General features: G+C 41.6%; 2 protein-coding genes across 5 annotated transcripts in view; one reads left to right on the top strand and one right to left on the bottom strand.

Annotated features, from left to right (window-relative positions):
* Positions 1-2,425, top strand: part of RIGI (RNA sensor RIG-I) — an 83,959-nt gene extending 81,534 nt beyond the window's left edge. For both annotated transcript variants that reach the window (XM_012521126.4, XM_071216807.1), the window contains one exon: positions 751-2,425. In XM_012521126.4, coding sequence (XP_012376580.2) covers positions 751-1,047 — 297 coding nt within the window. In that variant the 3' untranslated portion in view covers positions 1,048-2,425. The remainder of the gene's footprint in view (positions 1-750) is intronic.
* The window catches only part of ACO1 (aconitase 1), a 68,285-nt gene that overhangs the window by 6,477 nt on the left and 42,821 nt on the right, over positions 1-18,987 (bottom strand). For 2 of the 3 annotated variants that reach the window (XM_058301974.2, XM_004482370.5), the window contains exons 14-21: positions 18,430-18,586; positions 17,747-17,871; positions 16,237-16,341; positions 15,364-15,506; positions 13,133-13,280; positions 9,895-10,017; positions 8,637-8,822; positions 6,838-7,654 (exon numbers count right to left, since the gene is read on the bottom strand). In XM_058301974.2, coding sequence (XP_058157957.1) covers positions 7,541-7,654; positions 8,637-8,822; positions 9,895-10,017; positions 13,133-13,280; positions 15,364-15,506; positions 16,237-16,341; positions 17,747-17,871; positions 18,430-18,586 — 1,101 coding nt within the window. In that variant the 3' untranslated portion in view covers positions 6,838-7,540. Of the gene's footprint in view, positions 1-6,837; positions 7,655-8,636; positions 8,823-9,894; positions 10,018-13,132; positions 13,281-15,363; positions 15,507-16,236; positions 16,342-17,746; positions 17,872-18,429; positions 18,587-18,987 lie in introns of those variants that run through there. The other variant, XR_011649419.1, reaches the window with a different exon arrangement.

Genomic DNA, 18,987 nt, shown 5'->3' with positions numbered 1-18,987 from the left:
GGCTAATGATGAGCTGTTACTGCAGGATTCTGTTTCATGTTTAGGAAGCAGGAATCTCTAATCAATTAAACTGTTTGGGCAAAAAGCTGAGGAAGTATGTAAATGTCAAGTTCTCTTGTCTTAGTCTGCTTCTTAAACTGTAAAATGTTCTTTTTGGCTCCTACTTCTGTTATTTTCCTTTGGAAATAGCCATTTTAGACTGTCTATTTTCTTGAGGTTTTGTTAAGTTGCATCGATTTTTGTTTCTGTGCAGTCTGACCTTTTTTCAGGTTTACCCTAAGGTTAACTATATGTAGCGCCTGTGGACATATCAGTCTCTGACCTTTTTAAATCCACACTGACCCTTTGCTGTTTTTCTCTTTACCCTTTGGACTATCACTTCGTGAACTCAAGTTTCACAGATCTCCAACAAATACCCTTCTTATTTCTGAGTTAACAGAGTATTTACCTTCTGAAGCCAGGTGAACTGAAAATGTTTTAATCCTCCTCTTCATGAGATGTACAGTATCACCTCACTGGCACCTTCACTGCAGGCCCTATTTGTCTATGTGGGACTCAGTCTGCTTGGGTTCTCATCTCTGAGCGGCCTTCGGGTGAATCCATGGTTGCTTCTTGCCCCATCTGTAAAAAAAAGTGGGATCCTACCTATTATTCTTCTCAAATGACTGTGAGGTTGGTTTTGTTTAATCACAGTTTTGTACTGGCTCTAACATTTTTTTTGTGTATGTTATTCTATGCCTTCATCTGTAGGAATCTCATTACACTGTGGTTGGAGCTGCTTTTAAGGAGTGCTTCGTGAGAGTACCACACCCCAAACCGAAGCAATGTGGGAGTTTTGAGAAGAGAGAAAAAATATTCTGTGCCAGACAGAACTGCAGGCATGACTGGGGAATCTGTGTGCGGTATAAGACATTTGATATTCCAGTAATAAAAATTCATAGTTTTGTGGTGGAGGATATTGCAACTGGAGTTCAGATGGCGTATGACAAGTGGAAAGACTTTCATCCTGAGAAGATACCATTTGATGTCGGAGAAATGTCTAAATGATCTTAGGACCTCAGTCTTCAGCCAGGGAAAGGATGACCTTGAGTGAAGAACCTAGCCCACTGGGTACAATCATGGGTCATTTGCACCACTCTGAAGATATTTTACCTGCAGCTTTTACTATGTTGAATATTTACCACTTAACTGTTTTCTCTATACATGTTTTCAACAGTTTGTAGTATATCACATATGTAAAGTGTGAGTGAACCACACAACTGAGCACTTTGTAGGCCATTAAACAGAGCTCACAGCACCTGGGGAAAATTAAAGTCTTCTGTTTCTAGCCCCTTTGGATCCAGTTCCCAGTGTACAAACAGTAGCTTAATACACAATGGGATAATGAATTAACAAAATGAATTTTGAAAGATTTTCCACACCTCCCTTTCTTTCCTTAACCTATAGTAAAATGATTTTTGCCCTTGTCAGTCTCTTGAAATTGTTCTTACCAAGACCATCAGTATCTCTGGTTGCACAATCCATCGGGTACTGCTTTGTCATCCTATTTTGACACTCTTTGCTGCTTTTGGCACTATTGAGCGCTCCTTTTTTTTTTCAAAGATTTATTTTTATTTATTTCTTCCCACCCTGTTCCCCACATTGTCTGCTCTCTGTGTCCATTTGCTGTGTGTTCTTCTGTGTCTGCTTGTATTCTCATTAGGCGATTCTGGGAACCGATCCTGGGACCTTCCAGAGTGGGAAAGAGGCAATTACTCTTTTGCACCATTTGACTTCCTGTTCTGCTATGTCTTATTTTCTCTCCTCTGTGTCTCTTGTTGCATATCTTGCTGTGCCAGCTCTCCGCGTCAGCTGGAATCCTGCGTGGGGTGACTTTCCCGCGCTGCCACCAGCGCGTCCCTTCTGCACGGGGCGGCATTCCTGCATGGGATGGCACTCCGCGTGGGCCAGTTTGCCACATGGGCCAGCTTGCCCTCACCAGGAGGCTCTGGGCATCGAACCCTGGACCTCCTGTGTGGTAGATGGGAGCCCAATTGGTTGAGCAACACCTGTTTCCCTAGCACTCCTTTCTTGAATCTCCCGACCTTGTTTTCCATGACTGCCATCTCTCCTGGCTTAGTCCCAACCTTTTTTTTTTTTGTCAGTACCAGAAATTTCTTAATTTGAGAAAATTATGCAAATGTGCAGTTTTTTTAAAAAATTTAAACATCCTCAAACTTAAGAGAACAGTTACATGTACAATACAAAGAATTTTTTTTCTTTTTGGAACTATTTGAGGGTACACTGCTGACATGACTCACACTCTATAATATGCTCTTCAAACAAAGGTGTTTTCACATATCCACAAGTTAGAAAATTAACATGGATACATTACTACTATCTAATCTTTGACTCCATTTGTCCCAATAAAGTTTCTTATAGTTAAGGATTTTTTCCAGAATCATGAATTTTGTCATGTCTTAGTCTCCTTCAGTTTGGAACGATTCTTCAGCATTTTCTTGATTTTCACAACATTGACACTTTTGAAAATTACAAGGCAGTTGTTTGTAGAATAACCCTCAATTTTGGTTTGTTTGATACTTCCTTGTGATTAAATTCAGGTTATGCACCTTCGGTGGGAATATCATACAAGCAATACTGGGTTCTCTCTGCATTCAATAATGTTCACTTTAATCACTTGATTATGGTGTGCCAACCAGGACTTTTCACTATAGTTACTCATTTACCCATTGTAATTAGGTAGTATTTTAGGGATCCCACTCTTTTGGAATGGTTCCTCTTTTCTGATTCCTTAAGTTTTGGTAATTGCAAAGGTTCTACACACACACACACGCACATAATAGTTACATATATGTTATGTATAGTAAATATATTTCTATATAGCAGTGTGTGGGATACAGTATTTCCTGGGAAGTTGATTTATTTCTTTTGGTTTACTGAACATCTTGCCTTATTAATTGGTTTTCCTAACATTTGCCTTGGTCATCTCAAGCAGTTTTCCAACAAGGTTGGTTTAACCACTGGGCTGTTTATTTAGGTCCCTTGGATGATATTGAAAAGGCTATCCTTTCTAAGGGAATAATTAGAATGTATGTCCAAATGGCATTTCTGTATCACTTAGCAAGCTTTGCTGATGTTTCAGAGTTGGTTTGGGGTTTTCCAGACATGGAGACAACTGCTTAGGTTGTTTCCATCCAGGCCAGGATATTTTGTGTTCAGCTCAGGGTAGACTCGAGTAATTTAAGCACCTTCCTAAAACAGGTTCAGACTTGTGTGTATCACGACATCAATGGCTTAAACAAACCTCCAAACATCTTAAAATGTTAATAGTCCAAAGGTTGGGGGAAAAAGATGGTTTCTGGTTCTCTTTAGCAGATAGATATGAAGAAACCTGCTTTTAAACACATAACACACACATTTTAGGTAGTACCTATTTACATCTGAAGACATAGTTTGGGAAGGTCCCTCTTCTCTGTATTTTTTAAATCCATATGTAGTCATAAAACATACAATCCATCCAAAGTGTACAATCAGTGGTATTTGGTATAATCACAGAGTAGTGCATTCATTACTTCAATTTATATTAGGGTCCCTTGCCTCCTAAGAAGATTCAGTTCCCAAGAGACCACCCAAGGAACAGCCACCCACCCAGACTGCACAAGTCAACGCTGGAGATCCTGGTGACATCCTCTAGTTGCCTTACTCTCTCTTTGATCTGATGAGCAGCAGTGCTGGCAGGGAACCAGAGAAACTTGCAAGTGATTTCTCAGCTTAGTTTTCATTGTAAAACAAGGATAATACCTAACAGTAAGGGTTAGTGGGAGGGGGCGGTAAATGAAATTTAAGAAAAGTGCATGATACATAGTAAATGCTTAATAATGGTTACTATGTCATATTCTTAGTAAGGCACAACAAAAATGGGCTAAATCAACTTGTTGAGAGGTATGTTTTTTTCCTTTCCACTTAGATTTTATTACAGTATCTCTTTTATATGTGATTTTAAAAATATATTATTTAAGAATTCCAGAATGTGTAAAATATTTCCTGGTACTCTATTTGAGAAGCATTCTTTTAAGCACCTAAATGGTTCAGTTTGGATGGAGGCAAACAGTCCTCTTTTTTTCAGCCCAAAGAGAAAGGCAGACTAAAGCTAGAACAATAACAACTTAGGAAGCAGATGTGGCTCAAGCAATTGGGTGCCTGCCTCCCACATGGGAGGTCCTAAAGAAGACAAGAAGATGCAACGAGCTGAAAATGAGCAGGCACAATGAGCAGGGAGTGGATGTGGCTCAAGTGGTTGGGTGCCAGCCTCCTACATGGGAGGTCCCAGTGCCTCCTAAAGAAGACAAGCGACAGCAAGCAGACAACGAGCGAGCCTTCGCGGGTAGATGGGGGAGAATAACTTAGAATTTCCTTGCTTAACTTTTGCATGGGACCAACCTATTGCTGATCACAGAGCCTGGAACAAAGTAGGTGTTTAGTTAATATTCACTGAGTGAAAGAAGCAGGTAGGTAGTGTTTTAAGAAGTGCAAACTCTTGCAGATGCCCAAATCTAGTCACTTGACTTCTAGATGAAAGGCCAAGTGTCAGAACCATCTGGGGATTGTGTGTATGTGGGGGGGGCAGGGGGGGCGGCACATGCCCAGCCCTGTTAAAATATTTTAGTTGGTGTGTAGCTTTGTGTATTTCTTTAAGTTCCTCCAGTTCTTCAGATACAATCCCTGTTACACAACCAGAGGACCTTGTTATTTCTGTGGTCCCTGTCAGTGCAGACATTGTGTTCCCACTCTGAAATGAAAATTTGCCTTCAATTAAACGCCTGATTATACAATGAGGCCAGTAAACTGATTCCCACCCATAAATCAGGAATTTAAAAAACCAGCCAAACAAGCCATCAGGTCAGCGTTCCTCATGTGTGGTGAGGTGCTCTGAGGAAAGTGTTCTGTGTTCAGGTAGGTTTGGAAAGCACTGGTCCCATACACTGCCCAGCCCTTCCTTCGAATGAGGGATTTATAGCACATATCAGCACTGCCAAAGTTCTGAGGTAATAAACTCATTTAACCTGTATGACCCTGGAATCTTTCTTTCATAGGACATTATTGACATACTATAAAAGTGCAGCAGCAGGTATCCAGCCTGGATGCTGGCTAGACAATAAGAATCAAATCAGAGTATTAACTTCAGGATCAGGCCAGTAATGGTTTCATTATACTGTCTAATAAAACTATTAATTTTACTCAACAAATCTTTAATATGTAGACCTCAGTTCTTAAGAGTACACATTTTTAAAATGTCAATAAAAATATCAGCTATAATTACATCTTTGTTCATAATAGTTAAGTGGACAGGTGAATAAGAAATACTCGGGTATTAAATTCCATTTAAGGTTATGACATCTGGCAATTTCCTAAGAAGGCAGCTGGTGGAACCTTGGTTACTATTCATTTAGGTGACTAGGAAACCCCCAATATTTTCACCCAAGGGAATTCTGGGAGACAAATCTCTAAGATTACAAATTTTCAACTGCTACGCCAGAGTTGCTGGTGGTCATAACCATCCCCTGGCACATGAGGGGGGCCCGGCAGAATGAGGCCATCACAAGTGGAAGGGAAGATGACAATGGAAAAGATAGGGAGGGAGCCTGAGTTTGAGTCTGTAGATCCAGTCAAGCCTGTGGCCATGGCTACCCCTGTTCTTCAAGTTCTATGAGCCAATTAGATCCCTTTTTCCCCCTTTTGCTCTTGCCAGCTTGAGTTGTGCTTCTAAAACCATAATTAACTTCCCCTAGCCTATTCTCCATGCACCACAAAGATGTGGCATGAATGTACTCCTACATGAAGGTCATCCCATAGCCAAGGATGCAGGTCCTTATTTACTTGATCTTGTCAGTTAACTCATTATGGACACCAAGAAATGCTTCATTTCCCTAGGAGGGATCCAGGCAGTAATGGCTTAGAAAACTTAAAAACAAAGGAGACAGAATCCACCTTAGAGGAAGGATGGACCAGCAAGAGCAGTGGAGTCCCCATTTGGAGTGAAGAATAAGAACCAGCGCCTTCTTGGGGAACCGGGTAAAAGGAGTTAGTTAGCCTTGTTGTGGGCAAGGATGTGACACTGGCAAGACGCTTTATTAAAAGATAGAGAGCTGTGTGTGTGTGCCTGTTTGTAGGTAGAGGAGACGCAGCCCAGAAACTCCATTCCGGAGGTAACAGCCACAGGAATCTGTTTCTCCATAACCACTGAATGTGTGCTGCTGGGCTCCCCAGAAGCTCACGAGTGGAGAGCTAAGAGAGTGAGGTCTGTTTTTACAGCCTTTCTTAGTAGTGTTTTTATGCCAGTACTGACCATAATTTGAGGGACACAGGCTATTCCTGTACAACTGGGTTCTGTGTGTAATTTTCATCTATAAATTCAAGTTAGATCCTCATCTGGCAAGAGGTCGAGACAGGATTAGACCCACATCCCCTAAATGCTAAAGTTGAGATTAGACTTTCATTACAAGGAGATTAAATTGTAAGCCGTAAAGTGCCCTGCAGCAACTTCAGTGATGAAAATGAATAGATACACGTGAGGATATGGAAATGTTAGAAACGCTGATGTGCTCACCATACTTAGGTTACTGCTATTGCTTCCTGGTCATTCTTCCTTCCTGTCTGCTCCCCAAACAAGACAGAACATACCAGTTCCTCAACACTTGCATTTTACCTGCCTAGTACTGATGGAGTTGTAAAACGGAGAAGCTGAAGGTTCTTCAGGCTCCAGGCTGCTGTGTTCTGAGACTCACCCTCAAACCAACAGCCACACACACAGCAAAACTGAATTCCAAAGTCAACAAGTTTTCCTTGAAAATAGATTTAATCTTATTCAAATTAGAAATGCCTGTGTCTCCTTCCCACACCATCTCCAAACAAAGGTCTGCTCTTGACAAATGTAAAATTATCTGGGGAAAATTTCTCTAAGATAGGAAGAGAAAACTTCACATTTCTTTTTATGTTCATCTATCAAAAGGTACAAAATCAAATAATTTCAACTTTGAAGGAAAAGGGGGAAGGATACAGAATCACAATCACTACGATGATCTGAGGTGTGAAAAAGTTCTTATGTCAGTTAACACTGGTATAACAAACAAAGGAAAACAGTGCCCAATGGGAAGGGTCCACTGGGCAGGGAAAAGCAGGGATTACATTAAAAAGTGCAGGAGGTGCCTTCCGAGAAGACCTGTTTGTGTTCGAAGGAACACAGGCCAAGAGTGAAAATCAACATCCTGTGATGAGTAATTTTAAAGATGAGCTCGGTTCTCTCTTTCTGGCACTACTGATATTCTCATCATTCTATCCTCCAAATTCTAGAAAAGATAAAAAGATTAACAAAAATAGAGAATGTAGAAACTGCTGATTTTTGCGCCTATAGGAAAGGCAACAAAACCCCACAGCTCACTTGCTCCGCCGGCAAGTCAGCACCCCTCCGTGGAGGCCCAGCTGGCTGGTGTGATGCTTCCTCCACGGGTGCAGCACGAAGAGCGTGTCTCCCAAGGAGGGCCTACTTGGCCATTTTGCGGATCATGTAGTTGAGGATGCCCCCATTGTGGAAATAAGTGAGCTCCACGTCGGTGTCAAACCTCATGACAGTCTGGAAGGTCTTCCCAGTATCCAGCTGTGAGGACAAAGAAGCAGAGAAGAATCATCAAGACAGCTGTCGGAAAGAGACCCTGCCCTGGATGCTGTCCAGCTCTGCCCCTCGAGCGCGGTCTGCACACCAGCAGCACGGGGGGACCTGCGCAGTCTCTGGCCCTAGCACAGACCCATGGAATCAGAATCTGCATTTTAATGAGATCCTCAGGAGATTTATTTTATTTTATTTTATTTATATATATATATATATATTTTTTTTTTTTTTCCCTCAGGAGATTTAGATGCACATTAAAGTTTGAGAAGCACGGCAGAGTATGAATGATGGAGGTGAGAGGCACCTGAGAACTGGAAATAACTTCTCAGGGCAGCTAGGAGTGACATTTGGGTTATTTCCTAGCCCCCTCCGGGGCTCCATGTGGATAGAGGTGTCTGGGTCAGCAGAAGTTTCTTTGAGGCCATCCCTTGTAGCTAGCCCAGCTGCTCGTCCTGGGACATGGAGCTCACACCTGCCTCTACTTGGTGGCTAACCCACTCCAAGACCCGAGGTTGGGCACTTCAACCCCTCCTTGCCTAGAGACCCGCCATTTCCACCCCTTGGCTCATCAAAGCCTGGGGTGAGGCTCAGGGATGGTGTGAGCATGTCTGTTGCACATATTTTTATAATTTAAAAAAGTGGTTTTTAGATAATGTAAAAATGTCCTTTGGTCACCATTCTCTGTGCAGAGTGAGATTGGGAGGAATAGAGAGTGGGGAGGGATGGGGTTAGGAGGTAAGAATGGAACTGATGATAACTCTATGAATAAACAGAAATAAAGAATAAAAGAGTATACTCCTCATGACTTATGTTATAAATGAAGGTAGAAAAGGTGCTAGCAGAACTTCTAAGTCTAATGCAGTCCTACTGAGTGATTTACTTTCCTTCCAGATTCCCCTGATTTCCTTCTGTCAGGACTGATCACAAACACATTTCAGCCAGGCCTGGCCAAGAAGAGGCTCCTGCCTACCTTAACCTGAACTTTCATTCGCGGTTTAAGGTTTTCCGGGATGATGATAGTGTATCGCTCCTTTCCTGTGAGTCCCAGGGTATCTGCGTTCTCCCCAGGGAGATACTCGAGGGGGATCACCCCCATTCCAACCAGGTTACTTCGGTGAATGCGCTCGTAACTCTCAGCCAGGACAGCTTTGATTCCCTGAGGAACCAAAAGAGTAGTTTGGACACAGTTCCATGCTTTCTCTTTAGACACATGCAAACAGAAAAGGCTTTTTAAGTTAAAAACTCAACTAATAACATTTTCAAAAGTCCTATTTACAAATGGGTTCACGTCATCAGGACCAAGGGTTTGCGTGAACATGCTTTTGTGGAGTCATTCAATTCTCAGCATCCTCAATCAGATCTCATGGTTCCCTATCTCACTGCTTATTGCCTGGGTCTCATTTCTGTCAGGCCTAGTCCCCTTTCTAAGTACACTTATTTGCTTAATCATAAATGATTTAAACCATTTTTACCCTACCCTGATAATAAGGCTAGGCAGCAAGATTATTCTCTGCTTTCAGGATAAGCAAATGCTCTCTTCCCTGCATGGACTCCCCCATGGGGACACCTCAAGGAGGTGAACCCTAAAATGGCTGAAGATTCTAAAGCACTGCCTGTCTACCTACAGAGAAAGCTTCTCTTTCTCAGTGCTGAGAGTCTATAAGCAGATTTTCACAGGCAGTGAAAAGCAATCTTAAAAATTGCATTTTCCTAGTTTATCTAGAGACCTGGAACCCAATGCTATGGAAGTAACTTCTGGGCTCCTTATTTTTTCCCCTCTCTGAACCTGTTAGACATAAAGTAGCAGAGTCCTTATATTTACCTGGGACAAAGGCCTTGGGGTCCTCAACCTCTGGGAATGTTATGAAAACTGTGTGTCTTCTCCCCATAAAATAAAAACATATATACATACTCTTGGATATCATTTCAGGAAGTTCCAGATCACGCCTCTCACAAAGTCCCATTACAGACCCCCCAAAATCCATAGTTCCTAGGACAAGAACGTCTGATTGAAGGGAACCACTTCGACTCTAGATTACCCTTCACCAAATGAAATTCAGATTTATCAAGAAATAGATGAATAAACTTCACATGCTTTCTTGAGCTTGCTTTTCCAAGACATCTTCTAGGAAAGCAAAGCAGCAGAATCTGTTCCTGGGAACCCTCCCAACTTCCATTCCTAATCAGAGGGAAAGCTGCCTGTTGGGATATCTCCATTTCATACTCACCAGCAGGAAAGGGCCCTTGGCTGCCCAGTCACGGCTGCTGCCCGAGCCATACTCCTTCCCGGCCAGAACAACCAGGGGAAGGCCTGCCTGCTGGTACCGCTCAGCAGCATCGAACACATCAAGCTGAGGAAGAGAAAAGGAAGGTTTTATAGGCCCAGTGGCACAGACTATGGTACAGGCCCCAGCAAGAGCTGGTGAAAAGGGTTTGCAGATAGCCAAGCCAACATCAGTCCAAAGGAAAACTCAAACAACCAATTATCTGGTCTACAAATCTACAATTACCATGATAATTGAGTTTTATTATCTTGACTGAAACATGGACTAGCTGTCTTGGTATTATACAAACATTCAAATCCTAGAGCATCAGGACAAGAAAGGAAACTACATTTGAATTTCTTCTTCTCCATGGGCCAAATTATTTTAAAACTTAAAAAAGGTAAAATATATTTTGAAATTAAGCAAAACAAAAAACTTTTATTAGGTACCCTTCTACAGAGAGACTATAGAAACACAGTTGACTATATAGAGACTATAGAAACACAGATGGAAGCACAAATCAATAAAGACCAGGAAAGGATTAACTAACTAATATCCTTTTTTAAAAAATATTTTAATATATGAGAATCATCTTATTCAGATTCGTTTGTTTCTGACAGGGACACTGAATATTCTGCTGAACTGAGACTTCACAAAGACATATAATGTCACCACTGGTAACTGAGTAATGAAACACTTTTCTTGGTTATGTAAGTCAGAAAATAAAAATCCCTGAAAAGAGAGTGTTTCATCTGAAAGGGGGTCAGGAAAGATATTTACCCAACTCTCAAGTAGGCATCCACAGATTAACATTTGGTAGACCGATGGAGCCTGTGGTTAATGTCATGTGGCATTCATTACTTAAATGTGAGTAGGATTCTCTATGTTTTCAGCTGGACAGAACTCATGAATACAGAAATTGGTTACAGAAACAGTAAAAGCCTTCTTCTGTGCAACCAATAGCCTTGATCCTTTCAAAGACCAGAAAGAAACAATCTAAGTGATATTTGCAGAGATATTGAGTATTAAGAATGTAGGAGTGAGTGTTTTAAAAAAGTGCTTTCAAATCTACTGCAAAACTGATAATCCTATGGCAAAGCAGGTTATGTTACCTAAGATCAGAGGAACCAAGCAGGTCTAGAATTCAGGTGTCTTTTCTGTTCTATTCCATGAGCCATGTGGAGAGTATGAAACAGCTTATAAAGCGACAGCTCTCTGCATTCTCCCTCTCTTCTAAAGAAGATGGGATCAAATCCAAGTGTTTCTTCTGCAGTTTTGTCTCTGTATCTCCAAGCATCATGTTTATATGGCTAGTTCTTGATGTCTCCATATTTACTATCAATTTCCTACTCTGGTGGAAGATTCAGTCCTTAATTACTCTCCTCCTCCAGACCTCTCCCCTGTCCCCAGGTAGAGTTACGTCACACTTTAAGGTACATCAATATGTGGTGTTTACATTATGATAATGTAACTACTCTTTACAGCTGAGCCATGCAATGCACTATGATTTCCTTTCTTCGCAATTTTAAACAATTTTCCCTATAATTTGCAATTATAATTTTTGTGTGCTCACCTGTTTCAACATCTCTACCCATTAATCAATCCCCAAATGCTCTGCCAATAGTACACATCTTCTCTAAGGACATTCAAACATATAAGGTGATCTATCATTTTGAAATCTTTTTTCTAGAATTATCCTCAGTCCTCTTCCAATGTAGACTGACTGCTCTTTAGCCTTGCACTGCTGCTACTGGCGTTCTTCCTTTACCCGTGTCCTGGGCATTCCCTTCATTGCTGTTTCCTGGCTCCTCCGCCTTCCCCTTTTTATGATTTACCCCTTCACTTTGGTGGAAAACATTCCTGAGAGAATGACTGAGAGCTATTTTTTAAGCATTTGAATATCTGAGTGTGTCATTACTTTACTTTCATTTGACTGGTAGTATGATGGGCATTGAATTTTAGGGTGCAAATCATTTTCCTCACTCTAAGTTTCCAGTGTTGCTGTAAGAAGGCTGGTGCACTTTTGATTTCCAGTTTTTGCAGGTATGCTTTTTATCCCCTCTGACACCCCATGGAAGTTTCTCCTTATTCCTGTTATTCTTAACTTCACACTGATTTAACCTGGAATGCATCTTTCTTATTCATTTGCTGGGCATTTAGCAGGCATTTTCCACCTAGAGTCTCAGCTCTTTCAGTTTGGGGAATTTTCCTTGTGTTATTTCACAGCATTCACTAGGAAGGGAAGTGATGCCGAGGACTTACTCCGTGTGCCAGACACTGTGCTAGGTGTTTTATATGCCATCCCACTTCATTTAAAGCCTCACAGTCTTATCGGGCAAGTACTGCTTCTAATTCACAGGTAATAAAAATGAGGCCTGGGGAAGCAAATAACTCGTCAAGGGCTCCAAGGCTGGTCTAGGGTGGAGCTGGAACTGAAATTCAGGTTTGCCTGACTCCAAGTACAGTCTTTCTCTACCTCTCACAGGTCTCCCATCTGCAAATAAACAGTCCATCTGGAATCTGTCCACTCTAAACTAGTCCAATTAGCACCCAGGCAGATGTTTGAGGGCCTTTACATAACCTCTTTATCTAGTGGACAGAGTGAATTAAATTAATTGCCAAGAGTCATACAACAGCATTTCTTAATGAGTATCCTCTACTTTAGCCCAGAATCTGCACTGCCCCCACCCCTCCCAAATACTCTGAACTAATGATATTTCATTTAGAGGCATTTTAGGCTCAACTCCCAGGAAACGAGGGTTGGTTAATCCATGATACAAATCGCAAAGCAGGAAGACGGAAGGTTTCACAGTTTAAAGGTCATTGCCATCAGTGATAAACTCAACACATACGGACAGTAAGGAGGAGGGACTAGAGCAGGGGGTTCTTAACCAGGGGTCCATGAGCAGGGACGGAAATTCAAAAAAACATTATTCTTATGGGGATATGTTGGTGCGGGTGTGATATATTTATTAAATAATACACGGTATAGTGTGGACTCAGTAAGGGCTCTGTTGTTTTCACCTGACTGGCAAAGGGGTCCATGAACAAAAAAGGTTAAGAACCCCTGGGCTATAGGAAACCAGAGGCAGGATGAGGCTGAGAAAAATTAAAACCAAAATCAAAGTCTCATGTAAATGTCCAACCACCCAGAACCTGGCAAATGCTGGTTGCTGGAGCTAGCAGGAGAGACAATACTCACAACTTCTCCAGAAGGCAGATGGATAGTCTGTGGCGCCTGCTTGTTCAAAAATTTGTTTAATAAGCGAATGTTGGCAAATGTGCCCCGGGCCATGATGGCGTCGTTGCCCCGGCGGGAACCGTAGGAGTTGAACTCTCGTGGAGTTAGGCTGATAATGCAAAGCAGGAAGGGGGCTAGTTTAGTGAACCCAGAGAAGACCAAACTTAATTTACAGCAAGAAGGGCAAAAAAAATCATAAACCTAGCTATTTCTCTAACTCCACTAAGCATTGTCCTCCAAAGCAGAATAAGCTGTTCCCATAGCTTCAGCCGAGGGCAGAGTGGGAGCTGAGAAGAGGGGTGGCAAAAGAGGGAAATCAGTATTCTCCTAGGGTTAACTCTGTCTTACAAATCTGGGCAGGAAAATCAGGAGGATTCTAATGGAAGTATTTATTTTATTTATTCAGTAAGGTAGCCTATAAAACTTCATGTAAGATTTTTAAAAAAAGCAAAAATATATAAAAACAAGTGAGAAAATGAAAGCAAAGAGAATAATCAGGGTAGGCAAGTCAGACGGTGTCAAGTGTGGGAGAAAACACAAATCACACGCTATGAACCTGGCAGAGATAGGTTCAAATTTGTCCCCAAACTACTATCCAGAACAGAAGTCACTGCAGAGGGAAGACACTTCACTGGCAACATAAGTTACAATTTTCAAAAGAATAAAACAAAGTAGTGCCAAAAGAAGCAGCACAGCTGTTCCTGGTCCTAAACTCAGAAAGAAATTTTGCAGGTGGGTCCCAAGGAAAGGAAACTTAGTGATCAGGAACAACCTCTTACAATGAACATGACGATCAGTTCACTGAGCTATAGAATGTGGAAGGGTGGGTTTGAGTGTCAAATTGATTTAACAATTTGATGTAATTTGAAGATTGAGAGATTCTATGAACAGGCTTCAGGAGCAGATGTGTGTATTCCACATCCCCAAAACTGTATTAAAATGTCATGGGTATATGCATTTTTTTTTCTGGAAAGCAATTAGATTTGCTTTCACTCAATTCCCTTAAGAGTGTCTATCTCAAAAGACGTCAAGAATCACCAATTTGAAGTTGAAGGGTTTACGTTCTCTTTCTCAATTTTATACTAGGATTACCTGGAAACATTACTTGGTCCCATCCTTGAAGAAGGTGATTCATGGGGTTGGAGTGGGAACCAGGAATTTTTTTCTCTCCAGATAACTTTCATATAAAGTCAAATACCTCATTTCAAATTGGTATATGAGGTAATAGTAGATAATATTGATAAAATACTTATTAATATCAGTATATGACAGGAAGATCAATAAATCTGTGATCAATAAATGTGTGAACTGCAAAATCCCAAAGCAATCCTCCACTCCATAAACAGACCTCTCAACCAGGACATGGCAATGAAATTCAGCTTCTACCTCTGTTGAAGACTGATCAGGCTAAAGTACAGGTTAGGAGCCGAGCCTGAAATTTTAACCATTAGCCAAGCTGGGGACAGGGATGGCAGCTCAGCCTAATGAGTGCACGAGTTCAAAAAGGTCACCTTTCTGGAAGAGATTTGGCCCAACAGATAGTGCATCTGCCTACCACCTGGGAGGTCCAAGGTTCAAACCCAGAGCCTCCTGACCCATGTGATGAGCTGGCCCACGTGCAATGCTGATCTACACAAGGAGTGCTGTGCTACACAGGGTGTCCCCCACGTAGGGGAGCCCCACGCACAAGGAGTGCATCCTGTAAAGAGAGCCACCCCATGCGAGAAAAGTGCAGCCTGCCAAGGAGTGGCGCTGCACACATGGAGAGCTGACACAGCAAGATGATGCAACAAAACTAGATACAGATTCTGAGTGCCGTTGACAAGAATAGAAGTGGACAAAGAAGAACACAGAGCAAATGGACACAGAGAGCAGACAACAAGGCGGGGGGGGGGGGGAGGGGAGAAGGGGAGAGAAATAAATAAAAAATAAATCTTAGAAAAAACCCACAACAAATAAAAAACAAAAAGGTCATCTTTACCCCAAATGTCCCCCTGATGGGTTTCATGTGCTGATGGATTTGCCATGGAAGCTGGTAAGCAGCAAAGAGAAAGAGAAATTGGATTTCCAGACCCATGGTTCAGTATAAAACCAAAGTCTGATTCCAAAGAAATGCACACATATGAAATGGAACACTGGTCTAATCTGCTCCATTTTTGCCTTTACTCTTTGCCCCCCTCACTCACACTTACCCTCTGTTAGTTAAGTAGCGAGCAGCAGGGCTGTTTCTTGCAATATTTCCAGCTGGAGAGATGTGGTCAGTTGTTACTGAATCCCCTAGATTTAAGAGCACATAGGCATCCACTATAGATTTAGGGGATTGAAGATCCAAAGTCTGGAAAGGAATACAAGTCAGTGTTTGCAAGGTTTTCTCAAACCAGTCATCAAGGAGCCTCAAGAGTAGTAGTCCATAGACCTGAACTAAATGACAGCCCTGCATCCAAGCACAGAGAATTCTAGCAGTCTTCTGGATTTCATCAGGGATGCTTAGAAGGCATAAGGTGAATTTACTCAAAACAGTCGTATCTCATCTTTGAAGGGAGGGCACTATCCCCTCAAAAGCAAGAGGGATGCAGCTACATATAATGGTCTCTTTCTTCTTATCTACAGAAACTCCTCAGTTGCTGAGGACAACTGGAACCCTGACTTCAGCTCCCAACCCCTTCCCACAGTGATCCACTCAGGGGAGCATGGAATTCTTGATCATCAGTTTTAGGGAGGATTTTACTTGTTTTTATGTGTATAACATTCAAATATGGCCTGGGCATGTTTCCTGGGAATGGTTCCTCAGACTTTACAAGTCTATGGTCAGGTGGTACTTGGTCACCAGGACATCTTCTACAAAGCCACACAGAATCTTTGGATAGAGAAATTTTTGGCCTACTACAAACAAATGTCCCAGCCTAATAAAACTACCCTTAGCAGTATCTGCGTGGGCTTGCAAGGGGTTTTGATGAAATGATTAGTCAAAACAAGAGTATGAAGTAATAAAGCAGATTTTTAGATTTTTACAAGGAAAGAAACATTTGGAGAACCCATTTTGTTATAAAAATGTGAAGTCATACCAGGTTTTCAAAGAATGGTGGTGATTTAATGTATGTTGATTTGGGATTCCAGTAATACAGCTTATCTGATGGGGCTGGTAAGGCATTCCAGCTCTCATTCACAGTCTTAAAAAAAAAAAGGAAAAGAAAAGAAAAGCAGATCTAATCAAACTCCTTTCTAGAGGCAATTTAACATGTAAACACAAAACATACATTTAACCTGACAGTACAACAAAAACTATTCTTATTTGAAATGGTCACACAAAACAGTTCCTTTATACGGTGACAATGCCATGCTAAGTAATGTAAAAACACACAGGTACTGTGACAGGCAGCCTCTATGAGCCCACCTCCTGGTCAGCCACCCTGGGGAGCTCTTCCTATAACTGTGGTCTGAACCTATGGGCTCAGTTCCAAGATTAGCTTACAAAGAGACTCTGCTTGTTCTGTCCCTTGCTTGTCCTGATGGAAGCCAGCTGCCAGGCTGTGAGCTATCCTGTGAAGAGGTCCAAGTGACAAGGCACTAAGAGAGGCCTCTAGCAACAGCCAGCAAGACACCAAGGACCCGCAGTCCAACAAGCCAGCAAGCGCTTTATCCTGCCAACACATGAATGAGCTCAGAAGTGGATCAGGACTCCCACATTTGAGCCTTCAGATGAGACTGCAGCCCTGACTGACAGTTAATTGAGTATTGTGATGGCAGAGACACCCGGGTAAGCTGCACCTGGATTCCTGAACCACAGAAACTGTAAGATAATGTGTTTCTTTTTTTAACCTACTAAGTTTTGGGATAATTTATTATGCAGCAATAGACAACCAATACATATTCTTATAAATAACTTATGAAATAAGAAATAAGAAATAACTTATGAAATAATTTCCCCACAGGGAAAATTCCCACAGGGGAAATTATTTACTCTCTAGGCATTTGGGGAAGTGGACCTCTAGATCACTTTGATAGCTGCTGTGCACTAAAATTGGCTTGAATTCTGTTGCAGGTCCATTAACTCAGATTTTGGAGAAATTAATTTAACCCAGTGCCTGCCATGCTTCCTAATTTCCTGGGTAGCTTGTGGGAGGGCACAGAGCTTGAATATGATTCCTGTTTTATCCTGCTCCCCAAACAGCTCTGCTCTCTCATTTCAAACCTCTAGCTGCAGCCAGAAGAACACATTTTGAGAAATGTACCCAACCAATCGACTCAATCTCAGTAACAATACACAGTGACACCAGGGGTCCTCTACCACAATGACACAACGCTGCAGGGTGTCTGAGAAAGGGGTGGAGTTACAGAAAGCTGGCCAGGAATTACATACAATCCGAGGCTTTTCTTCTTGAGGATGCTGCCCACTTGTCCACATCTGGGGACATTTGGGGAGCACAGGGTTTATAAAAATATGAGTGGCAGGAGGAAAATGACTAAGAACCACTTCTCACGTTACCTGAATAAAGAAATGTTACTTTCTATAGCTTACACTCCCCATAGCCTCAAGGTCTGCAGCTTGCCTTAGAAGGCAGTGAAGGGCCTCACCTCTATTTTCTGATAGACTTCCTTAAACATCCCAGGGATGACATACTGATGCTCCACCGCCTGGATCTCATCTCTAGTTGGCCAGATGTCTTTCAGAAATACCTGTTGTCCCTTTGCATTTACCCCTGAGTGGGGAAAAATGTTTATTAGTGAGGAAATTTGATCTAATACACCATTTTCGTTATTATCTACCTCTAAGCTGTGATTTCTTAAAAGTAAATTTAAGGAGCATTGTTTTCACATTATCTGATCTGCTTAGAATGGACTGAGGAGGATGTAGCAAGCAAGAAAACCAGAGAAAAGGAGATAAAACATCATTTCCCCCTGAATTTCAGGAAGTTGAAATATCTGGGATGTGTTCCTATGGAGAATATATTAAAAACAATGCCAATCATCAGATTAAAGCAGAAACTGGAAAGAGAAGGATTTTGGAGAAGCCAGAATACTATGATCTCTATTACTTCCGATATTTACTATTTTCCTTATATCATTATTTACCCTTCAGTAAATTCTTGTTTGACCATTTCAGTAAGGTCTTAGCTGTGTGTTGGGAATAAAAAAAATATTCTCCATCCATCTTATCTTGGACGTTCTACGCTTTATTTTTTATTAAGGAAAAGGAAATCAGCAACTTTCTTTCAAAAATGCTTTAGCATTCACTTAGGAAAAAAGTCAAATCGTACCCAATGGCTCTCTCTCAAAGTCAATCCTGATGGTCCCAGCAATTGCATACGCTATTACTAAGGGAGGAGAGGCTAAATAGTTGGCTCGGGTGTTGGGGTGGACTCGACCTTCAAAATTCCTGTTCCCAGACAGCACCCCAACGGCTACAAGGTCTCCCTGTATAAGATAAAAGAAAAATCAGATCACAAAGAGAAGACTGTGTAGGCTTCTTGTCTTAGACCATTTGCAAAATTTTTTACATGACTTGAGTGAGCTCTTTAAGCTGCCATTTCATCCCTGTAGGAGATACACTGGACAAAGAGACATGTCCAGTGGCTTCTACTCATGAGAAAACATGACGTTATATGCCAGAGAAAATATTGGTTATTGCCACCCAGGTGTAAGAACAGGTAAGAAAGATTAAAAGTTGATGGTAAAAGGAATTCACAATGACCCCCATGGGTTCTATAACTAATGCAAAGCAAACCAAATAGTATTTGGCTATGCATTTTATGGGACCAAAATAAAGCCAATGCAATTTGGTTTAGACTCGTTTGTATGGAGACTTATCTGACTTT

Source organism: Dasypus novemcinctus, chromosome 8, assembly GCF_030445035.2.
Source record: "Dasypus novemcinctus isolate mDasNov1 chromosome 8, mDasNov1.1.hap2, whole genome shotgun sequence".
Classification (NCBI taxonomy): Eukaryota; Metazoa; Chordata; class Mammalia; order Cingulata; family Dasypodidae; genus Dasypus; species Dasypus novemcinctus.
The sequence above is the reverse complement of the archived record's forward strand: the minus strand, read 5'-3'. Positions and strand labels throughout refer to the sequence as shown.